General features: G+C 34.8%; 1 protein-coding gene and 1 pseudogene across 4 annotated transcripts in view; both read right to left on the minus strand.

Annotated features, from left to right (window-relative positions):
- Window positions 1–27,922, minus strand: part of ATG10 (autophagy related 10) — a 319,260-nt gene that overhangs the window by 244,172 nt on the left and 47,166 nt on the right. The window contains exon 1 of one of the 4 annotated variants that reach the window (XM_074200730.1): window positions 3,783–4,581. The exons of 2 other annotated variants lie outside the window; for them this stretch is intronic. In XM_074200730.1, the coding sequence (XP_074056831.1) occupies window positions 3,783–3,785 (3 nt within the window). In that variant the 5' untranslated portion in view covers window positions 3,786–4,581. One more of the 4 variants, XM_074200729.1, reaches the window with a different exon arrangement.
- Window positions 5,380–9,797, minus strand: LOC141497883 (dnaJ homolog subfamily A member 1-like; annotated as a pseudogene).

The raw sequence follows: 27,922 nt of genomic DNA on the forward strand, positions 1-27,922 counted from the left end.
TAAATACATTTTTCATACGATCATTGAGAACAGATCGTAACTATTTGGGATCACCTGTCATTGTGAATAAAAGTTGACGTAAGTTTTTCATCCCTGTTACTTGAGATCTGGAGCATGAAGAACTTTTGCCCTTTTTAACCATCATCTGTAGAACAAGCATATCATGAGGAAGGCAAAGATGAATTTTTAAATTCATGACTAACTACCTGACTTTGCAGTTTCAGTAATATCCTAGCTTTGTTTTATAGTTGCCATGACTTTTCCTATGCCTTCCCACCATGTGTTTGACAGGGACATCAAAGTATTCAGCAGGGATCCTGTTTTTTGTGAAAAATCTCCATTATTGTATCCAATATGGCTCTCCTCTATGAAAGCATAAAGAGTCTGAGAAAAAAAAGAAAAGGACCAAAGGCAACTCTGTTTTGTTTACTTGAAGCACATTCACATATTAAAGAAAGGTTCAAACAATGCTCAAAGCAACATAAAAAAGTATCTTTCACAATTTTTTTCTTTACATTTCATTTAAACTCCCACAGTATATTCAGACACAGTAGATGTGTCATGAGAACAAACAGACATCACTGGTGACCAATCAATTTTTTAAATAACAAGGACTTCATTTAACTGGTCAAAAAGAGGCCAAGCATCAATTGTTAACTGTCTCTGAACAGACACAAAATGTTCAACTGGTTATCTATTCATATAGGCCATGGTAGCATCATCATCATCAACACCATCTTTCCATTTAGTGAAAAAACAATTCTTTATTGAACACTGTACCAAACCACAATTAAATCATTTTGAATTAATTATAAAGATAAGTAATGTCCAGAGAGATTGCTGCTCATGCTTTGCCATTTTATGATATTCTTGGTACATATTGACAAGATTTTGATACAAACTTCCCTCAAAACTGTCGCATTTTTTTGTTTGTTTTTCACAAGGCAATGGGGTTAAGTGACTTTGGTTACATAACTAAGTAATTAATAAATGTCTGAAGCCGAATTTGAACTCAGGTCCTCCTGACTCCAAGGCCAGTGCTCTATCCACTGCACCACCAAGCTTCCCCTAAAACTGTCACATTTTGACCCCTAAAAACTACTCCAACTTTTACCAAACACATAACAATGTCAATTAGTGGTTCCATTATACTTTGGTCATGTCACCATTCATCTTGTTTAGTCAGACAAGCCAATTTGCACTCTTGCGACAATACGTCAATAGGTTTCCCTTTATTAAATATTTATTAATCGAGGTCCAGATTCTGAATCCCTTAACAATATATACTAAATCATTGTGACCTTCATTTGCTACGTCATTAAAGGAAACGAAATAGTAGTAAATGCAAAATGCTTGATCTTAGATTATATTCTATCTATAATTTTTATATTAATTAAGATAAAAAAACTCTTTTGTTTCTTTGGTATTTTACTTCTAGGAAACATGATCAATTCAGATTGATGAGGCATTCTAGATGATCTGAACTGGATGCCTAATCTACTTTTTTGGAATATCACAGGTCTTCAAACTCCAGAATAGGGATAGCTTTAACTAGTCACATAGACTTGCACTGAGAAACAAAGTCTACTTCTTTGTGTCATTACTACTGGTAGTAGCATAATTAACCAAGGAGTCTTCAGTTCTATCAGGACATACATTATAATTCAGTTTGTCTACCATGTTTCTTATCTTAATGAGCTGATCCATATCTTACAATTAAAAGGGGATAGCATACGATTGAATTAAAACATAAAGTCACAGATTTATTAAGCTATTTCAGTGAGGTACTTATGACAAAGATTACAAACACTGCCCTGTACTAGGCATGACTGTCATGGGTATTTATATAGGTCAAAGAATTATCTAGAGGAATAGGGAGAGAGAATGAAAGGAAGGATCTTTGGTAATACAATAATGAGGGTCCAGGCTCCAAGAAAATTGGGGCTATAAAACTCTATATATTATAAGACAAACATTATTTTAAAACAAAATATGTAAAACAATTCCATGATAACCTAAAGCTACTCATCTTTTGACATTAGACTATGCATGGCACCCGGAGCACATAGCAACTTTGTGTACGTACCATTGGTTGGAGTGATCATCTTAACAATTCTGTCTCCATCATATCATGCCTGCATCAGGGGCAGGGCAGAGTTGGCCAGAGTAGGAAAAGGTAGAATATCTCCAGTTTTCTTCAAATTGTATTTGAATACCTGAATCTCTATGATTTGGGGGAGCTTCTGACTTCCAGAGGAAAAAATAGAAGATGACAATCTCACTTCAGTTTGCTAAAGGAAAAATAAGGTCCTCCAAAGAAACATGAGAAGAGCTAGCAGTTTCCATTGTGTTCCCTCTCTGGTTTGCTATATGAGAGAATTCAGGGAACTTCCCCTTGGGTAAAAGCCTAGGACTCTTTCTTGGGTGAACTGAGTTGTCTTGCTCTCAAAAGAAAAGTGCTTTCACTCTATATTTTCTCCTATTCTCTGATTTCTGTTTTGCTGGGTTTCTTGGTTAAATGCTATGGTATTTGGTAGAAAAGGGGGTCATGCCCTAGATATAAAAGCCTGGAGTCCTATTTCTCCCCCCCCCCCAATAATGAAGTTAGAATGCACCTAAAACTTCATCATTTGGACTACTATCATTTAAGTGAGCATACAGATATCATTCTAACATGGGTTCCAGTTTTTCTGCCCACACATACACATCCTGGGAGAGGAAAGTAACCTCTGGCCCCAATCTCAGTCTTCCTTAGAGGAAGACAGAGAGGTGAGAGAAGAGACTAGAGCTGTCCGCTCTGCCTATTTGAGTCTCACAACAACATCCTCATACTACATGCATGAAGAGATTCTCACAATACAAAGGGCAGCTAATTAGCACAGTGGTTAAAAGTGCTGGATCTGAAATCAGGAGGACTCATCTTCCTGAGTTCAAATCTGGCCTCATACCAGTTGACTGATCCTGGGCAAGTTACTTTGGTTTGCCTCAAGCTGAAGCAGGAAATGGCAAACCACCTCAGTATCTTACCAAGAAAACATCAAAGAAGGTCGCAAAGAATCAGGTAAGAATGAAACAATTTTTACAACACACAATCATGAATATATATTCATCCAATATTATGTAATTTCTCTGAAAGAAGGGGATGTTTCATTTTCTGTCTTTTCATTCCTACTACCTATCGAATTTGGCACATAGTAAGGACTAAGAGCAAGGTTCATTTGTAGAACAGGATTAAATCCTACTGCAACAAGTATCATTACAATAAAATTGGATTTTCACAGAAATCTTTGTTATATTAAATAAAAGGAATTGACTGAGCAAGATTTGTATTGTTTTGTGTATCCTAATTCATTATTAAAAAGGAAAATATGAACATTGGCATGTTTTATCTTCTATTTTTCCAAATAAAATTTTGAGAGTTTTCACAGTTAAATCTTTATGGTAGATTGATACTTTCTGGGTGGGTTATTTTTTCATTTTTAAAAAAAAATCAGTTTTTATAGAAGAACTCTGGCTGTAGGGAATTTTACTGCACAATAAAAATTTCTATGTAGCCAAAAGTTTCTAAATCTTAGCCAATAGTCCATTTATCTTGAGCAATATTTTGTGCAATGACATTCTAATAAAACAAAAAGTTTTTAGACAATCTTTTGGAGTTCATTATAATGTAATTTGGCCCATGCTCTATTATGTGAAGCAGCTTACATAACAAAATTGCACATTTATGTAAATAATGTTCTTGATATAACAAAAACTTTATATGGAAAAAGCATCAGACTCACCATCAGGAGATCTTGTATCAGATCCCATCTGACTCAAACCATTGGGAATGCCTCAAACACAAAAGATACAGCTGTCATTGAACTTTTGACCCAATTTCATTACCACTAAACCCCTTGGCTAATCTCTAAGCTCAACATGGAAGACAACTTGAGTACAGGCTGAGATTTAAAATTTCTCTAGGAAACACAAACCAATCTAAGAGCATCTCTCTGCCCTGGGGCTCTATCCTTGGTCTTCTCTTCTCACTCTTGGTGATCTCATCAGAAATAAAACATCAATTCTATGATCAAATGTATGGTCAAATGCAAACAACAAATGACATAGTTCTGACCTCAAAGCCTCATACCACAACCAATAAGACCACAGCTACACAGCACAGTGGATAGAGTGCTGGGTCTGGAGTCCCTGACTCCTCTTTCTGAGTTCAAATATAGCCTCAGTCACTCACTAAAGTTGTGTGATCTTGGGCAGTCAAGCTTCTTGCTCAGTCACCTCATCTGTAAAAGGAGCCAGAGAAAGACTCCAGAATCTTCGCACCAAAAAAATCCAAATGGGGTCACAAAGCATTGAACATGAATTAAAAACAACTGAAAACAATAAAATAAATCACTATCTCTAAATAACAACAAGATTTAAATTACGCAAGCAAAAGAATATGCTTATCTTTCAAAATTAGGCTGATTTAAAATGATATACAAATAGAGAAAGGAAAATCTGGATCAAAGGGGAATGAGAATGTGCCTTTGTAAGTGATAAGACAGAGGAAAACACTACTAAGAGTCACCATACATCAGTGTCATCTTTTATACTCAAATAGATTGAAATCTTCAGTAAATATCATTAATTTTAAAAAAGCATAAAATGAACATAACAGGTATGAAATTATTTTAAAGTGCTGTGTAAACATAAGTTCTGTTCATCAAGCAATAATATATCAGACAGAACATTGAATTAGATGAAAAATTGATTCATTACACTACTGTATTTCTTATGTTCTTAAATAGCAGTATATTCCATGTAATGTAGCAGCCTGTTTGTATGGTTAATAATAATTAAATAATTTCAATATACCATATTTGTTATCATAGCAAATATAAAAGTATTAGCAATAGAGGAATACAAAAATTCCCTTAGCAAAAAAGCACTACCAAGACTCTTTTGATACTATATTCACCAATACTTTCCCAACTCCCCCCCCCCAAAAAAAACAATTCCTGCCTATATGTGCGCTTGGATTAATGAGTGTTCTCAGTAACCAGATTTATAATCTCAATGTGGAATCTCAGAGTCGCCAAGTCGGCTCATTAAATAAAAAGGCCCTACTATTTTTATATGTTGAGAACAAAAATCTGTCTAGTTTCACAATTTCTAACCGAAGTTTTCTCTTTCATTCAAAGTTCAAACTTTGACCTAAGTATTAAATTTCTGATAGACTCAGGGCATCTTTTTATACTTGAATAAATCCTTCACAAACAGTCTCTAACTAAAATCTAAGGTTTCAAATGGCTACTCTAAGAAAGGATGCATTGTAATTCTTTAGCTAATATTTGGTCTCCACTCCCACCCCTTACCCCGCCCCCCAATAACTGTGTCTTAAAGAGTATTGTAACTATCTTTTCTCGGAGATCCTCTTGGTTTTTTAGAGATTCTTCTTGGATAGACTTTTAAAATCATGGTGTTCATAAGTATTTTATTTGCAATCAACATAACCTGTTCTTCCTGAAAGGACTGCTTAGGACATGCATATATTTAAGTGTCAACTTCTGACAAAACACAAAAAATTATAAAACAGAAATTCAGTGTTATTGGCCAGGATCAAAATTTAGTTCAGTGATATACAGCATATTTTCTTGGTCTTCAAAGCCTTTAGTAATCTCCATATTTTCTCTCCATCTCAAAATATTTTTCATGCTGGTAGGTTATGAAATGCAAAATTAATAGTTTGCACAAACAAAACCAATACAACCAAACTGGACCTTATTTAAATTTTTTTCTAACCTCCAAAGATGCACAAAGAATTTTTTTTGATTTATATACTCAAAAGTACTTGGGTTAAAGATTAAAATATTATTACTTTAACATTAACAGAAGGTTTATTTTCATGGTCCTTCAAAAATAGTTGTGATTAAGGAATGTATTTAAATTTGAAGAAAAACATTTTTTTTTCATTTCAAAGCTTTGAAAATCTATAATTTTATCAGTGTGAATACCAGTTCCACTGATAAAGACCACAAACACTCTTCACAAAGTCTTTGCAAAAAGACCCAGAAACTACATGAATGCAATTACAAAACACTTTCACACAGATCTAAACAAATGGGAAAATATTAATTACTCATAGGTAGGCTGAGCTGATATAATAAAAATGACAATTTTACCTAAATTAAAATCTACTTATTCAGTGTCATCAATCAAAACTATCAAAAATTTATTTTATAGAGCAAGAAAAAAATTATCTGGAACATCAAGATCAAGAACATCAAGGCAAATTGATGAAAAAAAAATTCAAAGGAAGATGGCCTAGTCGTACTAGATCCAAAATTATATTATAAAACAGCTGCTATCTAAGCTATTTGGGACTGCCTAAGAAATAGAGTAGTGAATCAGTGGGATATATTAGTTTCACAAGACACAGTAATAAATAACTATAATAATCTGCTGTTTGATAAACTCAAAGACTCCAGCTTCTGGAATAAGAATTCATTATTTGACAAAAAATTGCTGGGAAAATTGGAAAACAGTATCACAGAAACTAGGCATAGACCAACATCTCACACCCTATACCAAGATAAGATCAAAATAGGTACATGATTTAGACATAAAAGTTGATACCATATGCCAATTAGAAGAGCATAGAATCATTTAACTGTCAGAAATATGGCGTGTAGAAGAATTTATGACCAAACAAGAAGTAGAGAACATTATGAAACACAAAATAAATAGTTTTGCACAAACAAAACCAATACAACCAAAATTAGAAAGAAAGTAGAAGTGGGGAAGCAAGTTTTATAGCCAGTATTTCAGATAAAGTCTTAACATATGGACACTGAATCAAATTTATAAGACTACAAGTCATTCCCCAACTGAGAAATTGTCAGAGGATATGAACAGGCAATTTTCAGAGGAAGAAATTAAAGTTATCTATAGAAAAAATGCTCTAAAGTCATTATCAATTAGAAAAATGGAAATTAAAAACACTCTGAGGTACCACCTCATACCTCACAGAAAAGGGAAATGATAAATATTGAAAGGAACATGGGATATGCACTGTTGGTAGAGATGTGAAAGATCCAATCATTCTGGAGAGTAACTTGGAACTATACCAAAAGGGCAATAAAATTATGCATACATTTTAATCTAGTAATACCAATACTAGTTCTATGTCCCAAAGAGATCATAAAAAATAACAAAGAATTGAAAATTGAAGGGATGCCCATCAATTGGGGAATAACTAACAAGTTGTGGTACATAAATGCATTGGAATATTATTGTTCTATAAGAAACAATGAGCAGGCAGATTTCAGAAAAACCTGGAAAGACTTAACATGAACTGATGCTGAATGAAGTGAGAAAAATCAAGAAAATATTGTACTCTTTAAAAGCAACATTGTGTGATGATCAAATATGACACATAACTCCTCTCAGCAAAACAGTCATCGAAGATAATTCTAAAAGACTTGTGATGGAAAATTCCATCCATATTCAGAGAAAAAAACAATGGAGTCAGAATGCAACTCAAAGTATACTATTTTCATTTTGCTTTTTGTTTTTTCCCTTCTTGTGGTTTTCCCTTTTGCTCTGATTCTGCTTTCATAGCCTGATTTATATGGAAATATGTGTAACATAATTGTACATATATGACCTATATCAGATTACTTGCTATCTTAGGTTGGGGGAGGGAAAGGTGAGAGGGAGAAAACTTTTAAAAATGAATGTTGAAAAGTATTTCTATATAAAATTGGGGAAATAATTCAATAAATGATTGAATGAATGAATAAATTAATGGGCAAAACAGGTCTTTCTGAACAGGTAAGACCAAATAATTCAACACGCTGAAGTCAGCCTAATGAAGAATCATAACTGGGTTATGCTGGATCCCAGTTCACACAAAAGTGCCACACAGAATCCAAATGGAAAACCTTTCCTGTATTGTGGTTTCTCTTAGTACAATCGTAAGCCTCTTGCAAGTAGCAATGTTTATTTTTTTGCTTTTCCATCCTAGAGCTTAACACAGTCCCTGCCTGATACATGCTTGACACATCTGTTTGCTGATAAATTTGTTCAATTCCAGCTTGATAGATCCTTCCAGAGAATATGTTCTGTTGGACTAGTCTTTGAAAATCTAGGATCACCCCTAAACCATGATGAGGTATTTTTTTACTATATTATTGATTTTATTTATTAATTTCTAAAATTAAAGCTACAGTTTAATATTATAACAAAAACAATAGCTAATATTGAGTGTATGAAAAGACTGTAGTCAGTCACTCACTATGGCATACAAAAGCCAGCATTACAATGAAGAATATTCACTGGCTCCCAGTAAGAGGTCTACACTGAACAGCACCTCTGGGATGATGCTCATCATCTTTATAAGCTTCTCCACTGGAATGGCATCTTCTTTCTCGACATGCATCAGGGTACACCAGTTCTACCTGATTCATATCTTTAGTGTTCTCTACTCCCTTTCTTTCTGGCAGTAACTTTTCTAACAATGATTGCTTATCTCATAAAAGGAAGGTATGCTCTGGAAGTTTATCTTAAATTCAATTATTAGAATTCCTTTCTCATAAGGTCAACAATAAGTGGAGATTCCTTCACTCAGCACACATTTCATATCTCATATTCAACAATATGCCCAGGATGAGAAGTAATGGCTATAGTTCTACTATGAAGAGTTGATATTAGTTTCTGAAAGCCACACAATACTTCAACCAACTTTTGATCCAAAAACAATATCTCCTGGTTCACATCCTGGCTCCTCTTATCATTTCTCATATCCTTTTCAATCTGAATCTCCAGAATCTTTTTTCCTCTTGAACAATTTCCCTTCCATTACACCCATCTTTAGGGCTGATTTGTTCCCCATAACCTTGGCATTCCATGCAAACCTATTGAATTAGCAAAACTACTCCAGGTCCTATTGAATGAACTGTTACTTGTATTCTAATAACTCTGTAATTGGGGGACAGCAGTCTATACTTCCTTTCTTACTAACCTATCTTTGACATCCATTACAAATTACATTCTTTTGCAAAGCCAGTTTTCTTGTTGCACCATTATATAAATCTTCTAAGATCATCTATTGCATCCTCCTCCACCTCCAAAAAACATGTCAAAAGTGACCTTTGGAGGATCAAAGCCACCATCAGAACCACCTATTTTGATGGTTTGTTCTCCACCTCTGTCATGTAAGACTCTTTCCTTTGCATCAGAAAGCACTTCCTAAACATGAGACATCTATTTGAACTTTTCACCTTCATGATATTTGAAGGCTAGCTTTTTTATATGTTCTTTTAAGTTCTTCCTGGGAAGCATTGGGTTTTAACCCCAAAATAGTGTAGTAAGTCATTTTCTGTAACATTTTCTACAGCAAGGAAGCAATACAAGTGGTATGTCATGTATCAAAATGCCCACTCAACTGAGAATTCAGTTGGGATGTTGGGGGAGCAAGTGGAAAAAAGAAAAAATAGGATGCGGGGGTGGGGGGAACACTGTGCAAGAACATAAGCAGCAGTAGCTGCTTCTTACTGAGTTTTCTGTAAAGTCAATGAGGCCTCTTTTAATGACAAATAAAAAAATCATCCAATAAAAAATTAAGTTTTCTAAACACACAAGTTTATTTGTTAATTTATACAGTATCTTTACTCCACAGAGACCACTAGATAATGTGTCTCTTTTAATGAACCCTGAAATTTCTCTAATAATAGACAAGATAATATGCACATATGATAGATATCTAGGCAAACAAATATGAGAGATATTAAAATGAAATAATCTACCTTTACTTGCTAAATAACATTACTATAAACAGGCTAATGTAAAAATAACAGAGATAAATGGATAGTTTGGATTTATTTTAAAATGGATTTATTGAAGTTATTAAGTTCTACAGCATTGGAATAGTTACAATCTAATTTGATTAAATATTGAAAGATATTGAAAATATCTTTTCTGACAGAGGCTTATGAAAGTTTAGATTGTATGTATATGAAATAATAAACAGTGGAATTTAGATTGTATATGAAATAATAAACAGTGGTTAAAATGTACTGCCTTAGAAGGAAAGGGAAGAAAAGAAGGGAATAAGCATATGACCTGTACTGAGTTCTCTTTAGAAGTATTACCTGGACTTCTGGCCAAGATGGGGGTGGAAAGACAGTCACTGTGTTAAGTGCTCCTAGTTCCCCTCAAGAATAACATGAAAGAAACTTCTTAACAGAAATCTGATCAACAAAAGCCAGAAAAAGAAGCTAGGAGACGAACCCCTACCAAAAAGGTCTGTCTGAGGGGACCATGGTTGAACCAGGAACAGAGAGGAGAGGGCGAGTGCAGGGACAGCAGCTGAGTGAAGGCAGAGGACCGGTCTGAGCCACAGAAGACTTTGGTGAGCAGCAGGTCTGAGAACCAACTTTAGCTGCAGAAGCTTTGGTTGGGGAGAGAGGAACTCTGGTGAGGCCCAGTCAAAAGGAGGCTGAGTTCCAGCACGCAGAGTTGCGGAGTACCTCTGGAAAACAGCCAGCTGGGCACAGGACTTGAGCTCCATACTTTTTGCAGAGCCCTCAGCTGAAAAGGGGGATTAACTCCCTTCCCTAGGGCCCAGCCCATTTTTCAAGGACAATTCAGACCCTGCTGCCCCTTCTCCCTCCCTCCAGGATTAGGGAGAGGGCTTCAAACACTCCAGAGAAAGCAACCAGCACCTCCTACTGGCTGGTCCCTGGAATTACTAAACCAAGTGAACAAAACCTCTAGGGTTTTCAAAAGCAAACATAGGAGAGCCAGCCACTCCCCCAACATAAGATCCTAGGAAAATGAAGAAAGGTCGGTGGCAAAAGGGGCCTATGGAGAAATTCTAAGAAGAAACAGATTCTAACCCAGAGAGATCTAGCACTTCTGAGGAGAATATGAATTGGTCTCCAGTCCATAAAGAGTGCCTGGAAGAAATCAGGAAGGAATTTAAAAATCAATTGGAAAAACTGGGAAAAGAAACAAGAAAATTAACACATTGTGAGAGAAAATTAACATCTCACAACAAGAAAACAAATTCTTGGAAAATACAATTGGACAAATACAAAAAGAAAATAATTCTCTCAAAGCTACACTTGGGCACATGGAAAATTCCTTCAAAAATAGAACTGAGCAATTAGAAAAGTAGTTACAAAAGGTAAATGAAGAAAATTTTTCTCTTAAAAAAAGAATGGAATTGGTGAAAACTAATGACTTCATGAGACAACAAGATTCTGTTAAACAAAACTAAAAGATCAAAAAAATAGAAGAAAATACAAAATACCTCATCAGCAAAACCAGTGACCTTGAGAACAGATCAAGAAGAGACAACCTGAGAATTATAGGTCTTCATGAAAACATTGAAGAGAAAAAAAGCCTGGACTTAATATTACAAAATTTAGTAATGGGAAAACTACCCTGATATCATAGAACCAGAGGGCAAAATAATTATTGAAAGAATACATCAATCCCCTCCAGAAAGAGGTCCTAAAATGAAAACACCAAGGAGTGTTGTGGCCAAATTCCAGAACTATCAGATAAAAGAGAAAATCCTGTAAGCAGCCAGAAAGAAACAATTTAAAGAGCAAGGAGCCACAGTAAGGATTACACAGAACATGGCTGCATCAACATTAAGGGATAGAAGGGCCTGGAATGAGTATTCCAAAAAGCAAGGGAGCTTGGAATGCAGTCAAGAATCCACTATGCAGCAAAGCTGAACCTTCTCTTCCAGGGGAAAAGATGGACATTTAACAAAATGGGAGAGTTCCAACATTTCCTGATAAAAAGACCAGAGCTAAATAGAAAATTTGGACATCAAACAGAAGGTTCAAGAGACACATGAAAATGTTAAGAAAGAAAGAAAGAAAGAAAGAAAGAAAGAAAGAAAGAAAGAAAGAAAGGAAGGAAGGAAGGAAGGAAGGAAGGAAGGAAGGAAGGAAGGAAGGAAGGAAGGAAGAAGGTAAAGAAAAAAATTGCTATGCCAAAAAGATGAAACTGGCTATATCCCTACCTGGGAGAAAGACTCTAATAACTCTCAAGAATTGAAACTCTATTAGAGATAATATACTTAGCCAGAAGTGATGGACACTCATGAGTTTTCTGTGAATCAGATAGAATGATTTAAAAACAATGGCTCCTTAAAAGGGGGGACAGGAAAGAGATGGGAGGATGGAGGAGTTTGAATGGGGTAAATCTCATTATATTAAGAGGTATAAAAGACCTATTATAATAGCGGGGAAGATGGGAGGAGGTTAGAACCACCTGAATCTTCCTCTCATCAGACTTGGCTAAAAGTCAACTTACACACACTCAGTTATGCTAAGAAACTTATCTTACCTTTCAAGTACTGAAAGGGGAAAAGGGGAAAAGGGGAGTGGGGAACGGGGAAGGTGAGGAAAAAAGGGAACTAACAGAAGGAAGGGAAGGAAGAAGGGGAAAAGGGAAAAGGGAAAGAAAGTGGAGGGGGTTGACATAGGAGGGCAAACACACTGAAGGTGACAGTATTCAAAAACAAACTACTGGGGAATATGGATAAAGTGAAAAAAGGGGGAAAATACAAACAGTGGGAAGATAGAATGGAGGGCAATAAAGAGCTAGGAATTATAACTTTGAATGAGAATGGAATGAACTTTCCCTTAAAACATAAGTGAATAGCAGAGTGAATTGAAAACTAGAATCCTACAATATGCTGCTTACAAGAAACCCATTTGAAGCAGATAAATATAGAATAAAGGTAAAAGATCAGAGAAAAATATATTTTGCTTCAGCTCAAGTGAAAAAAAGCAGGGATAGGAATCCTTATCTCAGACAAAGCAGCCACAAAAAGAGATAATGTTAAAAGATATAAGAAAACAATATCCTCCTAAAAGGTACCATAGACAATAAAGCAATTTCAATACTAAATACGTATGCACCCAATGGTATAGCATCTAGATTCTTAGAGGAGAAGCTGAAAGACCTACAGGAAGATATAGACAGCAAAACTCTACTGGTGGGAGACCTCAACCTCCTGTTCTCAGATTTAAATAATTCGTACCATAAAATAAATGAGAAGGAAATTAAGGAGGTAAATAGATTGTTAGAAAATCAAGACATGATAGATTTATTGAGGAAATTGAATGGGGATAGAAAGGAATATACGTTCCTTTCTGCAGCACATGGCACTTACACAAAAATTGATCATGTACTAGGGCATAAAAACCTAATAATCAAATGCAGAAAGGCAGAAATAGTTAATACATTTTTCTCAGATCATAATGCAATATAAATCATATGTAATATAGGGCCAGGGAGATACAGACCCAAAACTAATTGGAAACTAAAAAACCTCATTTTAAAGAATGAGTGGATCAAACAACAAATTATAGAAAGACTAATTATTTAATTATAGATAATGACAATAATGAAACAATATATCAAAACATATAGTATTCACTCGAGGTGGCCATAAAGGGATATATTATATCTTTAAATGTTTACATGAATAAATTAAAGAAAGATCAATGAACTAAATATTGAACTGAAAAAATTAGAGAAAAAACAAAACAACCCCAATTAAAAACCAAATAGAAATTCTAAAAATTAAAGGAGAAATTAATAAAATTGAAAGCAATAAAACTATTGAACTATTAAATAAAACCAAGAGTTGGTTCTATGAGAAAAAAAACAATAAAATTGATAAACCTCTGATCAATTTGATTTAAAAAAAAAAAAGTAGGGCACTTAGGTGGTACAGTAGATAGAGCACCAGCCCTGGAGTCAGGAGGACCTGAATTCAAGTCTGGTCTCAGACACATAATAATTGCCTAGTTGTGTGACCTTGGGCAAATCACTTAACCCTAATGCCTTGTTAAAAAAAGAAAAAAGAAAACCAAATTGTTAGTATCATAAATGAAAAAACTCACCACCAATGAGGAAGAAATTAAAGTAATAATTCAGAATTATCTTGCCCAACTCTATGCCAATAAATTTGAAAATCTAAGTGAAGTGGATGGATATTTACAAAAATATAAGTAGCCCAGCTTAAATGAAGAGGAAATTAAATACCTAAATAACCCTATTTCAGAAAAGGAAATTCAACAAACCATTATTGAACTCCCTAAGAAAAAAATATTCAGGGCCAGATGGATTCACAAGTGAATTCTATCAAACATTTAAGGAATGACTGGTTCTAATTCTATATAAACTCTCTGGAAAAATAGGTGAAGGAAGAACTCTGCCTAACTCTTTCTAGGACACCAATATGGTACAGATACCTAAACCAAGAAGAGTTAAAACAGAAAAAGAAAATTATAGACCTATCTCCCTGATGAATATAGATTCAAGAATCTTAAATAAAATCTTAGCAAAAAGACTACAACAAATTATCACTAGGATAATACATTATGACCAAGTAGGATTTATCCCAGGAATGCAGGGTTGGTTCAATATTAGGAAAACTGTTAATTTTAATAATAAACCTATCAAAAATCATATGACTATCAATATATAGAAAAATTTTTGACAAAAGACAGCACCCATTGCTATTAAAAACACCAGAGAGCTAGGAATAAATGAATTGCTCCTTAGAATAATAAGCAGTATCTATCTGAAACGATCAACAAGCATTATATGCAATGGGGATAGTCTAGAGGCATTCCCAATAAGATCAGGGGTGAAACAAGGATACCCATTATTACACTACTATTCAGTATTGTATCAGGAATGTTAGCTTCAGCAATTAGAGAAGAGAAAGAAATTGAAGGAATTAGAATTGAGAAGGAAGAGACAGAATTCTCACTCTTTGCAGATGATATGATGGTATACCTGGAGAATCCAAAAAAAACCATCTAACAAACTACTAGAAATAATTAGCAACTTTGGCAAAGTCCCAGGATCTAAAATAAACCTTCATAAATCCTCAACAGTTCTATATATGACTAGCAAGATGCAGCAAAAAGAGCTAGAAAGAGAAATCTCATTCAAAGTAACCTCAGACAATATAAAATACCTGGGAGTCTACCTGCCAAGGCAGACTCAAAACCTTTTTGAAAACAATTACAAAACTCTTCTCATACAAATAAAATCAGATTTAAATAACTGGGAAAACATCAACTGTTCATGGATAGGCCGAGCTAATATTATAAAAATGACAATTCTACCAAAATTAAACTACTTGTTTAGTGCCCTACCAATCAAAATTCCAAAAAAATTACTTTAATGAGTTAGAAAAAATTGTAAGTAAATTCATATGGAGTAATAAAAAATCAAGAATTTCCAGGGATTCAATGAAAAAAATTTCAAAAGAAGGTGGCTTAGCCTTACCAGATATAAAGTTTTATTATAACGCATCAGTCATCAAAACTGTCTGGTACTGGCTAAGAAATAGCATGGTGGATCAGTGCAATAAACAAAGATGCAATAGCAGGAAATGATTACAGTAATCAGCTGTTTGATAAACCCAAAGAGTCCAGCTATTAGGATAAAACCCCTCTATTCAATAAAAACTATTGGGAAAATCGGAAGTTAGTATGACAGAAACTTGGATTAGACCACCCTATACCAAGATAAGATCAAAATGGATACAGGATTTAGACATAAAAAAACAATATTATAAGCAAACTACAAGATCAAGGAGTAGTTTACCTGTCAGATCTATGGAAAGGGAAGCAATTTATGACCAAGGAAAAGGTGGAGAACATCTTTGAAAACAAACTAGATAATTTTGATTACATTAAATTAAAAAGCCTTTGCACAGACAAAAACCACTGTAACCAAGATCAAAAGAAATGTAATAAACTGAGAAACAATCTTTACAACTATTATTTCTGACAAAGGACTCATTTCTAAAATATACAGAGAAATGAGTCAAATTTTCAAAAAATCAAGCCATTCCCCAATTGACAAGTGGTCAAAGGATATGCAAAGGCAATTTACAGATGAGGAAATCAAAGCAATCCACAGTCATATGAAAAATTGCTCTAAATCACTAATTATTAGAGAAATGCAAATTAAAACATCTCTGAGGTACCACCTCATACCACTCAGATTGGCCAATATGACCAGAAAGAACAATGATCAATGCTGGAAGGGATGTGGGAAATCTGGGACACTAATACATTGTTAGTGGAGCAGTGAACTCATTCAATCTTTCTAGAGAGCATTATGGAATTGCGCCCAAAGGGCAACAAAAACGTGCATACCCTTTGATGCAGCAATACTACTACTGGGTCTGTACCCTGAAGAGATGATGAAAAGGGGTTAAAAACATCACTTGTACAAAAATATTCATAGTAGCCCTATTTGTGAAGGCAAAGAATTGGAAATTAAGTAGATGTCCTTCAACTGGGGAATGGCTTAACAAACTGTGGTATATGTATGTCATGGAACACTATTGTTCCATTAGAAACCAGGAGGGATGGGAATTCAGGGAAGCCTGGATGGACTTGCATGAGCTGATGCTGAGCAAGATGAGCAGAACCAGAAAAACATTGTACACCCTAACAGCAACATGGGAGTGATGATCAACCTTGATGGATTTGGTCATTCCATCAGTGCAATAATCAGGGACAATTTTGTGCTATCTGTGATGAAGAATACCATCTATATCCAGAGAAAGAATTGTGGAGTTTGAACAAAGACCAAAAACTATTACTTTCAATTTAGAAAAAAATATATTTTATTTTATCTTAATTTATCTTATTATGTAATTTTGAAATCTCTTATACTTTATTTTTCTTCCTTAAGGATATGATTTCTCTCTCATCCCATTCAACTTAGATCAATATATACTATGTAAAGACTAACAGACTATCTTCTGTGGGGGGTGGGGGGAGGGAAGCAAGACTATGGGAAAAATTGTAAAACTCAAAATAAATAAAATCTTTCAAAAAAACAAAGATTTGTGAACTTTGAGTGCAAATTGAAGTATATTTTTCTTGATCACTTTTTTCTATAACAAAGCTAATATGTAAATATATATATTTTTATGATATCAAAAAAAAAGAATTATTACTTAATCTGATATCACAACAGCCCTGAGCTTGAGGACAATAATTACCCATGTTTTCCAACTGAGGAAAACTGATAGAAACAGAAGTTAACTGACTAGCATAGGGTCACACAGTTAGTGACCAAGGCCACATTTTAACTAAGGACATCAATTGCAGGTCCAAGGCTCTACCCACTGGGTAATTAGCTGTCTCTAGAAAATCATTAAAGATATCTGGATCACACAGCACCCAAATCATGAACTGGAACAGATAAGGAGGTATATTTTTGTATAATTGGTTTTACTGTCTATAATATATTCTAGGATCTAATTGGTTATTCATGTTTTGCCATTTCTTGTTCAGTGGCCTATATGGATGTTGTTAAGGAAAATGCTGTGTAAGTCAATGTGCTATTTTTATATTTGAAAAAAAAAAAGTAGCTCTCATGACCATAAAGAAAAGCTGGATAAAACCATTAGTTTATCGGTTTCCACAGGTCTATGTCAGCTTGGTATATTGCACTGTTTGCCAATCTCCTAATAGATATTCCTGTCTTCTTGGCAGCTAAGTGGAACAGTAGATATAGCATGAGGCTGGAGTCAGAAGAATTGAGTTCAAATTTCACCTCAGATACTTCCCAGCTTGTGATCCTGAGCAAGTCACTTAATGTCTATTTGTCTCCGTTTCTTCCTAAAATGGGGGTAAATAAAAGCACCTACCAACCAAAGTTCTGTGAGGATCAAATGAGAAAATAATTTTAAAGCACCTGGCACATGGTAAGCACTGTATAAATATTATTATCTCAGGAAATGACAATATTTTGGGAAAAAATATTAGACAATATTTTAATTTTGTCTTTAAGTCTATCATTTGAGTTAAAGGCAAAGAAGTTCATCACCAGGAGGCTTCTCATTAGGTGATGAATTATCTTTAACACAGAGGACAATATGTTAAAAGAGTACTAATCAGTTCAAGTTCGTACTCCATTTTTTATTACCTGAGTAACCTTGGGCAAGTCACATTACACCTGGGTTTTGGTTTCATCATCTATAATATTAGAGGTTGGATCAAATAATAAATGAGCTTTTTTCAAAAGAATTTATTCATAATGAAAGAGGTCAATGTAAAAGTAATCATTTATCAAGAATTCATCCCAAATCTCTCTTTTGTATTCCATTTCAGGTAATTCTAAATCAAAGAGATTCCATATTTTTTCATTTCTATAGCACCTTTCCAGAGGTAATTTTTTTTTTTTTAGGTTTTTGCAAGGCAAATGGAGTTAAGTGGCTTGCCCAAGGCCACACAGCTAGGTAATTATTAAGTGTCTGAGACCGGATTTGAACCCAGGTACTCCTGACTCCAGGGCCTGTGCTTTATCCACTGCGCCACCTAGCTGCCCCCAGAGGTAATTCTTGATTTAACATTTACTATAAATCCACAAGTTGTCCTTAAGAAACTTACAATTCAGTAAGCCAAAACACAGTGAGAAACAGCCTAGATGATTACACTGGACACATAAATAAGTACATTCCCATCTGCTACAGATTCTTAAAAATAATAACAGGACAGACAGATCATTAATTACGTCTACCGAGAGTTAGATAAGATATGGAAGATGAGGGAAGACTGGCATCCTATGAAACAATATTTTAAAAGAAAGTCAGTCTAAAATAGATACTAATTTCAAGAATTAAATTCTGAAAATACTAGCAGAAATGATTCTGATGAGGAAAAAAAGGAGTGATATCAAAGGATATTAACAGTTTTCAAGTGAAAAAATTAAAGCTATAAAAAGTCATATGAAAACATGTTCCAAATCATTATTGATTGGAGAAATTTAAATTAAAACAACTATGAGATATCACCTCACACCTATAAGATTGGCTAAGATGATAAAAAGGGGAAAATGATCAATGTTGGAGAGGTTGGGTCAAGCTTAGGACATTAATGAATTATTGGTAGAGTTGTAAACTAATACAAAACTGGAGAGCAATTTGAAAATTTGACCAAAAAAGTAATAGAAATGATTATATCTTTTGACCCAGCAATACCAATACTAGGCTTATATCCAAAGGAAAATAAAAAATGGGAAAAATCAGGGACTTCTAGTCAAGATGATGGAGAGAAGTTAGGATCAGTTGTAAAGTTCTCCTGGGTTTCCCTCAGAACCAACATTAATCAAGCCTCTTAATATATTTTGGAGTGACAGAACAATCAGAATAAAATATCTTCCAGCAAGATCTGTCATGATTGGAGGGGCTGGGGGGGGGGGGAGTGTGGTGGGAGGAAAGGGAGTAGTGGGGAAGTATGGCTATGCCCAGGACAGAGAGCAAAGACCCAGCACACCAGTGACAAGGTGAGGTGGGGGACTAACCTGAAATCCTTGGCTGTGGAAGCTGGGGAAAACTTGGCTAGGCAGTAGCCAGCTCCAATGTACTGGGGAAGTACCAGTGCAAGTGCCTATGATTCACATTCAGCCAGCACTGCTGAAGAACCCAAGCCAGATGACAAGCCCCTGGCAGTCCTAGACCCAAGCCTCTGGCATTCCCCTATGAGAAGGCCTGATGTTCCTGCACAAACAGCTCAGACACAGCTAATGTTTCCAGCCAGAACTGACTAGCCCAGTGACTAGGCTGCCTAATAGACAGTATAGGGTCCACCCCAGGCACCCCCCAGCTCCCAAAGGCCTAGGGATTGAGCAGCAGACATGACGCAGTGCAGACCATCCAGAGAGCCATCCCCTGATCTTCCTCACTGAGCAACCCTATTAAGGTCTAAACATAATGGCTCCAGGCCAATAAGCAAGTCTTTAGGGTTCTTAAGACTGAAGGCCTAGAAACAAGCCTCTGGCCCAACACAAGAACCTTGGAATAGATAGAAAAACATCAAAATGAATAAAAGGGGCAGAGAAAACTAGGGTCCATTCAAAGTTACCTAGGAGAGATAAAGATGGGCAAAGCACAAGCTCAGAAAAAGAAGAGCAGAAGGGGTGCTACATGTGAAGTCATAGAGGAGAATATGAATCAGTCTCCAGTTCAGAAAGATTTCTTAGAACTTAGAATTTTAAAAATCAAATAGAAAATTGAGAAAAGAAATGCAAGAGAAAATTAACCTCTTGCAAAAAAAGGACAGAAGAAAACAATCCCTTTAAAAACACAACTCGGGGGCGGGGGGGCGGCTAGGTAGTACAGTGGATAGAGTACCAGCCCTGGAGTCAGTAGCCCTGGAGTCAGGAGTACCTGAGTTCAAATCCAGTCTCAGATACTTAATAATTACCTTGCTGTGTGGCCTTGGGCAAGCCACTTAACCCCATTGCCTAGCAAAAAACAAAAAAATAAATAAACAAACAAACAAACAAATAAATAACACAACTGGGCAAGTGGAAAAAAAGATAACAGATCTTTTAAGAATAGAACTGATAGGGGCAACTAGGTGGCAAAGTGGATACAGCACAGGCCCTGGAGTCAAGAGGACCTGAGTTCAAATTCAGCCTCAGTCATTTAATAATGGCCTAGCTGGGGGGACCTTAAGGCAATGGGTAACCCATTGCCTTAAATAAACAAGCAAAAAAATAGAATTGATCATCTGCCCAAAGGACAATAAAATGGGCATACCCTTTGATCCAGCAATACCACTACTGGGTCTGTATTCTGAAAAGATCATAAAAAAGCTAAACATACCACAAATACAAAAATATCCATAGCAGTTCTTTTTGCAGTGGCAAAGAATTAGAAATTCAGGGCATGCCCATCAATTGGAGGAAGTTGAACAAATTATGGTATATGTGTTTGATGGAACACTACTATTCTATAAAAAATCATGAGGGATAGTATTTCAGAAAAACCTGGAAAGTCTTGCATGAATTGATTCTGAGTGAAATGAGCAAAACCAGAAGAACATTATACACACAACAACATGGGGTGATGGTCAACTATGATAGTTTTGTGCATTTTAGGAGTACAATTATCAAAGAGAATTTCAGACATGTTGAGAGAGAATGCCATTAACATCCAGAGAAGGAACTGTGGTGTTTAAATGAAGATCAAAGCTTATTATCTTCAATTTTTTAAAAGTTGTCTTATGTATTATGTAATTTTATTATCTTGAGATGTTTCCTTTCTTCCTTTTGGGTCTGATTTTTTTCTCTCACAAATGTAAAGCCTATACCAGATTGCTTTCTTTTGAGAGTGGTGGGGGAGAAAAATTGTAAAACTCAGAACCTGGAAGAAAAAGATTGGTAAAAACTACCATTGTATGTAGTTGGGAAAACAAATAAAATACTTATATAATGAGAAAAAAAATAGAATTGACCAAATGGAACAGCTTAGAGAGGAAAATACCTCCTTGAGAAATAAATTTATCTAATGGAAGCTAAAAATTTCATGAGAAACCAAGAATCCATTAAACAAAATCAAAAATAAGAAAAATAGAAGTAAATATAAAATATCTCATTGGTAAAACAAGTGACCTGAAAAATAGATCTAGGAGAGATAGTTTAAGAATAACTGAACTACCTAAAAGCCATGACCAAAAAAACAAAAGGACCTGGATACCATTCTGCAGAAAAAAATAAAGGATAACTGCCCTGACATGCTGGAACTAGAGGGCAAAATAATTATTGAAAGAATTCCCCTATCACCTAATGAAAGTGATCCCCAAATGAAAAACATCAAGGAATATTGTAGCCAAACTCCAGAATTATCAGATCAAGGAGAAAATCCTGCAAGGTGCCAGAAAGAAACAATTCAAATATCAAGGAACCACAGTCAAGATTACACCTGGCTGAATCAACATTAAAAGATCAAAGGGGCTGGAAAATGATATTTTGGATGGCAAGGAAGCATGGGCTACAACCAAGAAGCAACTACCCAGCAAAATTAAGTATTCTCTTTCAGGGGGAAAAAAATGGACATATAACAAAATAAGTGACTTCCAAACTTTCCTAATAAAAGAGCACAGCTGAACAGAAAATTTGATGCTCAAACGGGAGACTATAGAAATAAATGAAAAGGTAAATAGAGGAAAAGAAAAAAGATTGCTTCCTATTTAATAAGATTAAGCTGGTTACATCCCTACCTGGGAGGAAGATTCTCATAACTCTTAAGAATCTTAACTCTATTTTAGAATATTCTTAGGCTGAAGATATTGGATATAAGTTGATTCTGACAATGAGTTTTAAAAATTAAGACATTAAAAGGGGGGAAGGAGTGTAATGGTACAGGAGGAAGACTGGGGTAAATTATATCACATGAAAATAACAAAGGATCTATTGCATCAGAGAGAAAGAAAAGAGGGAGAGAGAGAACAGCTTGAATTTTACTCTAATCAGATTTGGACTAAAGAGGGAATATCACAAATCCTCAATTGGGTTTAGAAATTTATCTTACCCTTCAAGTATTAGGAGAGAAAGGTGGTGGGGGGGGTGGAGAGAAGGGACTGATAGAAGGGAGAGAAGGAAGAGGAAAAGGGAAAGATGGAAGAAAAGGGAGGGTGGCTAAAAGAAAGAGGGACAGATTAAGGGAGGCAGTATTCAGAAGTAAAACACTGGTGAGGAAGGATAGGGTGAAGGGAGGGGGAAAAAATACAAATGGAGGGGAGACAGCATGGAGGCTAATGAAGAGTTAGTAATTATGATTGTGAATGTGAATAGAATGAATTTTCCCACAAAACAGAAGTGATAGAAGAGTCAATTAAAACCCAGAATCCTACAATATATTGCTTATAAGAAACACATTTGAAATAGAGAGATAAACCCAGAGTAAAGGTAAAAAAGGCTGGAGCAGAATATACTGTGCTTCAGCTGAAGTGAAAAAAAGCAGGAGTAGCAATATTATTTGGGAAAAAGTATTTACAAAAATAGATTTCATTAAAAAGGATAAAGAAGTAATTACATCCTCTTAAAAGGTACCATAGACAATGAATAATTTCAATATTAAACATGTATGCACCAAGCAGTATAGCATCCAAATTCTTAGAGGAGAAACTGAGTTACAGAAGATATAGACAGCAAAACTCTACTGATGGGGAACCACAACTTCTCTCTCTCAGAATTAGATAAATCTCACATAAAATAAACAATAATTAAGTTAAGGAGATCAATAGAATGTTAAAAAAAATTAGATATGATAAACTTCTGGAGAAAACTGATTGGGAATACACCTTTTTCTCTGTGGTATATGGCACACAAAAATAAATGGAGTGTTCTATAAAATGATAAGCTGTATCTATCTAAAACCATCAACAAACATTATATGTAATGGGAATAAGCTAGAAGAATTTCTACTAAGATCAAGAGTGAAACAATAAACCTACATAAATCATCAGCATTCATTCATATATATATATATACATATATATATTATATATATATATATATAACTAAGAAGACACAACAGCAAAAGATAGAGAAATTCTATTTAAAGTAATTTGTAGACAACATAAAATATTTGGGAGTCTACATGCTAAGGCAGATTCAGAAACCATATGAAAACAACTATTAAACACTTTACACAAATAACATCAGATCTTAATAACTGGGCAAATGTCAATTGCTCTTGGGTAGGTCAAGTTAATATAATAAATATAATTCTACCTAAATTAAATTATTCTTTCAGTACTATACCAATCAAACTTCTAAGAAATTACTTTAATGAGCTAGAAAAAATACTAACAATTCATATGGAGCAATAAAAGTGCAAAAATATCAAGAGAATTAATGAAGAAAAATGCAAAAGAAGGTGATCTAACCATACAAGATCTAAAATTATATTATATATATGTATGTATGTATGTATATATATATATATATATATATATATATATATATATATATATATCAGTCAACAAAACTGTTTGGAACTGGTTAAGATAGAGTGGTAGATCAGTGAATTTAACTAGGTGCAAAAGAAATAACAATAAATGACTATAGTAATCTACTGTTTGACAAATGCCAAGATTCTAACTTCTGGCATAAGAACTCAATCTTGGAAAAAAATTGCTGGGAAAACTGGAAGATAGTATGGCAAAAACTAGGCATAGATCAACACCTCACACCTTATACCAAGATAAGGTTGAAAGGAGTGCAGGATTTAGACATAAAACATAATATTATAAGCCAATTAAGAGAACAAGGAATAGTTTATCTGTCAGATCTATGGAAAGAGAAGCAGTTTGTGACCAAAGAAGAGATAGAGAACATTTAAAAAAACAAAGAGGATAATTTTAATTACATTAAATTGAAAAGATTTTGCATAAACAAAACCACTGCAATTAAGAATGTAATGCAGTAAGTTGGGAAATAATTTTTACAATGAGTATTTCTGACATAGGATTCACTTCTAAAATATAAAGAAAACCTGAGTCAAATTTATTAAGAAAACAAGTCATTCCACAAATGATAAGTTGTCAAAGGATATGGAAAGACAATCTTTTTTTTTTAGGTTTTTGAAAGGCAATGGGGCTAAGTGGCTTGCCCAAGGCCACACAGCTAGGTAATCATTAAGTGTCTGAGGCCAGATTTGAACTCAGGTACTCCTGACTCTAGGGCCGGTGCTCTATCTACTGCACCACCTAGCCACCCCTGGAAAGACAATTTCAAAAAGAAAAAAAAAATCAAAGCTATCCATAGTTATGTGAAAAATTGCTCCAAATCATTAATGATTAGAAAAATGCAAATTAAAACAACTCTGAGGTATCATCTCACACTTCTCAGATTGACCAATATGACTAAAAAAGGAAAATTATGAATGTTGAAGGGGATGTGGGAAGACTGGAACACTGATACATTATTGGTGGAGCTGTGAACTGATCCAACCTTTCTGGAGAACAATTTGGAAATATGACCAAAGGGCAATAAAACTGTGAATACCCTTTGATACAGCAATACCACTACTAGGTCTGTATCCTGAAAAGATCACGAAAAAGGGTAAAAATTCCACATGTTCAATAATATTCATAAAAGATCTTTTTATAGTGGCAAAGAATTGGAAATTGAGGGGATGCTCATCAACTCGGGAATGGCTGAACAAATGTAACATTTGAGGGGCAGCTAGGGGGCTCAGTGGATAGAGCACCAATCCTTGAGTCAAGAGGACCTGAGTTCAAATATAGCCTCAGACACTTTATACTAATGTACCTGTGTAACTTTGGGCATATTGCCTTGCAAAAAAAAAAAAGAAAAAAGAAATCATGAGGGACAGGACTTCAGAAAAACCTGGAAAGACTTGTATGAATTGATGTTAAGTGAAATGAGCAAAACCAGAAGAATATTACACATGCTCATTTCAGCAGTACAATAATCAAAGACAATTCTAAAAGATTTGTGATGGAAAATACTCATATTCAGAGAAGAAATTATGAACTTTAAATGAAGACCAAACCTTGATATCTTCAATTTTTAAAAGTTGTTCTATATATCTTTTTTTCTCTCTATTGTTTTTTTTTCTTCTATTTGGATTTGACTTTTCTTTCACAACATTGTCAATATGAACAATGTTTTGCATGTCATAAATGTAGAGTTCATATTAGATTGCTTTCTGTTAAGGCAAGGGGAAAGGGAAGGGAGGGAAGAAGAAAAATGCAAAATTTGAAACTGCAAAAAAAAAAAAAGATTGGTTAAAAACCACTGTTGTGTGTAGCTGGAAAAATAAATAAATAGAATATTTACATTTTTTAAAATAGTAAAAGTTCTATATGTTCAAAAATATTTATAGCAGTTATTTTTGTAATGGTAAAGAATTGGAAATTGAAGGAATGCTCATCAATAGAGGAATGGCTAAACAAGGTATAGTATATGAATGCTATGGTATACTACTGTTCTATAAGAAACCATGTATGGTCAGACTCTAGAGAAGTATGGAAAGAACTAAATGAACTGATGCTGAGTAAAGGGAGCAAAAACCAAGAGATCATTGTAAAAATTAACGACATTGTGAGTTGATCAACTTAAGATGGATGCGCCTCCTCTCAGTAGTTCAGAGATTTAGGAGAATCCTGGAAGACCTGTTACTGACAATGTCATCTACATCCAGAGGGAAAACAAATAAACAAAATCAAGAATCTGAATGGATACTATGTTCATTTTTTTAAAAGCTTCTCAAGCTTTCCCTTCCTATCCTATGGTTTTCTTTCTTTTTACTTAGTACTAATTCCTCAAACATAAAATGACTAATATATAACTATGTTAAACACAAAAGTACAAGTACAACTTTTACCAGACTGTTCCCTGTCAAGAGAAGGAGAGAAGGGGAAGGTGGTAGAAAAAATGTGTAATTTATAAATATGCAAATAAATGAATATTGAAAAACTTCCATAACATGTAATTGGAAAGATAAAATAACATATCAATTAAAGGAAAAGAAAAGAGGTATCTAAAAAGACTATAAAAAGACTCATAAAAAAACCCAACTTATATTTTAAAAATAGGTACAGAAGATGAAAATGTAACCCTTGGCACATTTTTGAAGCTCTGGAATCTCACAGGCCAAGTTTAATCTTACAAGCTTCACAATTAACCTCAATAAGGGCTCATGTTCCTACCCAAGGCTTCTATTTGTGTCTTTTGGCTTAAATGAACTAAGATCTCCTAGACCTGCACAGTCCATATAATTCATTACCTTATCAGGAAAAGGCAAGGTCCTGTTTTGCTCCTCCTTATCACAATTGATGTCTTAGAGATTCTTGGTTCTGTTTTCCATAACTCCCACTTGAATCAGGTCCTTGGACTGACCAAGACCCTGTCATTTGACCCAGGAATTCCTCCATGAATCCACCACTGACCCCCTGCTCCTCCCAACAGGTGCTATGCAATCCCAGGCCAGCCTAGTAAGCAACTCAGTCATGGGACAACATGCTTCCTCATTGGACACACAACCATGCGGGTCTCCCCACCTCTACCTCTGTTCTTATTCCCTGCCTGTCCTCTTTCCACTCTTTGCCTCTACAACTCTCCAGCTTCTGAATCCCTTTTAAAGATCAATCCAAAAGGTTGATTCAGTGAACTTCATCAATAAGATAGCAACAGCACAGCTATAACATAGAGCTATGTTCAAAAGGCAGTAGAGTAGAAAGAGGCACTCTTCCTAGACTATATCCAGGCCCACCTGCTAAGCAGCAAAGGGCAGGTAAATAAAGATGAATTCAAAAGAATATCACTATTATGTTTTTCTTAAAATGTGTCAAGAACACTAAAGTTCAGAATTGCAGAGATTAGCAGTGAATGTTAACCAAAAAAACCAGAGTTTCTGCTGTCTTTTTTTTTTCTTTAACTATTTTGGAGAGAAGAGGAAAAGCAAAGAAGGTAAAGAACCAAAGGTTAGAAAAAACATATGATGATAATTGACAAGTAAAGGCATAGAGTGGTACCTTAGTGATAAAGCATTGGACTTGGGAGTCAAGAAGACCTGGGTTTAAATCCTGCCTCAAATGCTTTCCAGCTGATTGATCCATAGCAAGTCATTTAATTCATCTCTGTCTCAGTTTCCTCGGAATTGTAAAGATTTAAATGGGTTATATAAGTCAAGTTCTTTGCAAACTTTAAAGCACTATAAACATGCTATTATTATCATCCTCGTTATTAAAAAGTTGGACAATTCAGCTTGTCAGAGTTGAAAGAATGTTGATCATGAAGTCCAGAGAGACCTGGGTTCAAATCCTACCTCAGAAACTTCATAACTATGTAACCATGAGCAAGTTACTAACCTCTCTCAGACTTAGTTTCTTCTTTTATAAAATGAGAATAATTATGGGAATAACAAAAGAGATATATGTAAGATGTTTTATGACTCTCAAAAAACAACAGAAATGTCAGTGATTGTTTTGATTCTGTTTTCTCTTCCAAAAAGAAGATACTCTGGATTGGGGGGGGGGGGGGGATGTGTTTAGCAAGTAGTAGAAACTACAGATAAGTGAAGAGTAGAAACCAAGGATAAGTGAAAAGAAAAGAT

Source organism: Macrotis lagotis, chromosome X (assembly GCF_037893015.1).
Source record: "Macrotis lagotis isolate mMagLag1 chromosome X, bilby.v1.9.chrom.fasta, whole genome shotgun sequence".
Taxonomy (NCBI): domain Eukaryota; kingdom Metazoa; phylum Chordata; class Mammalia; order Peramelemorphia; family Peramelidae; genus Macrotis; species Macrotis lagotis.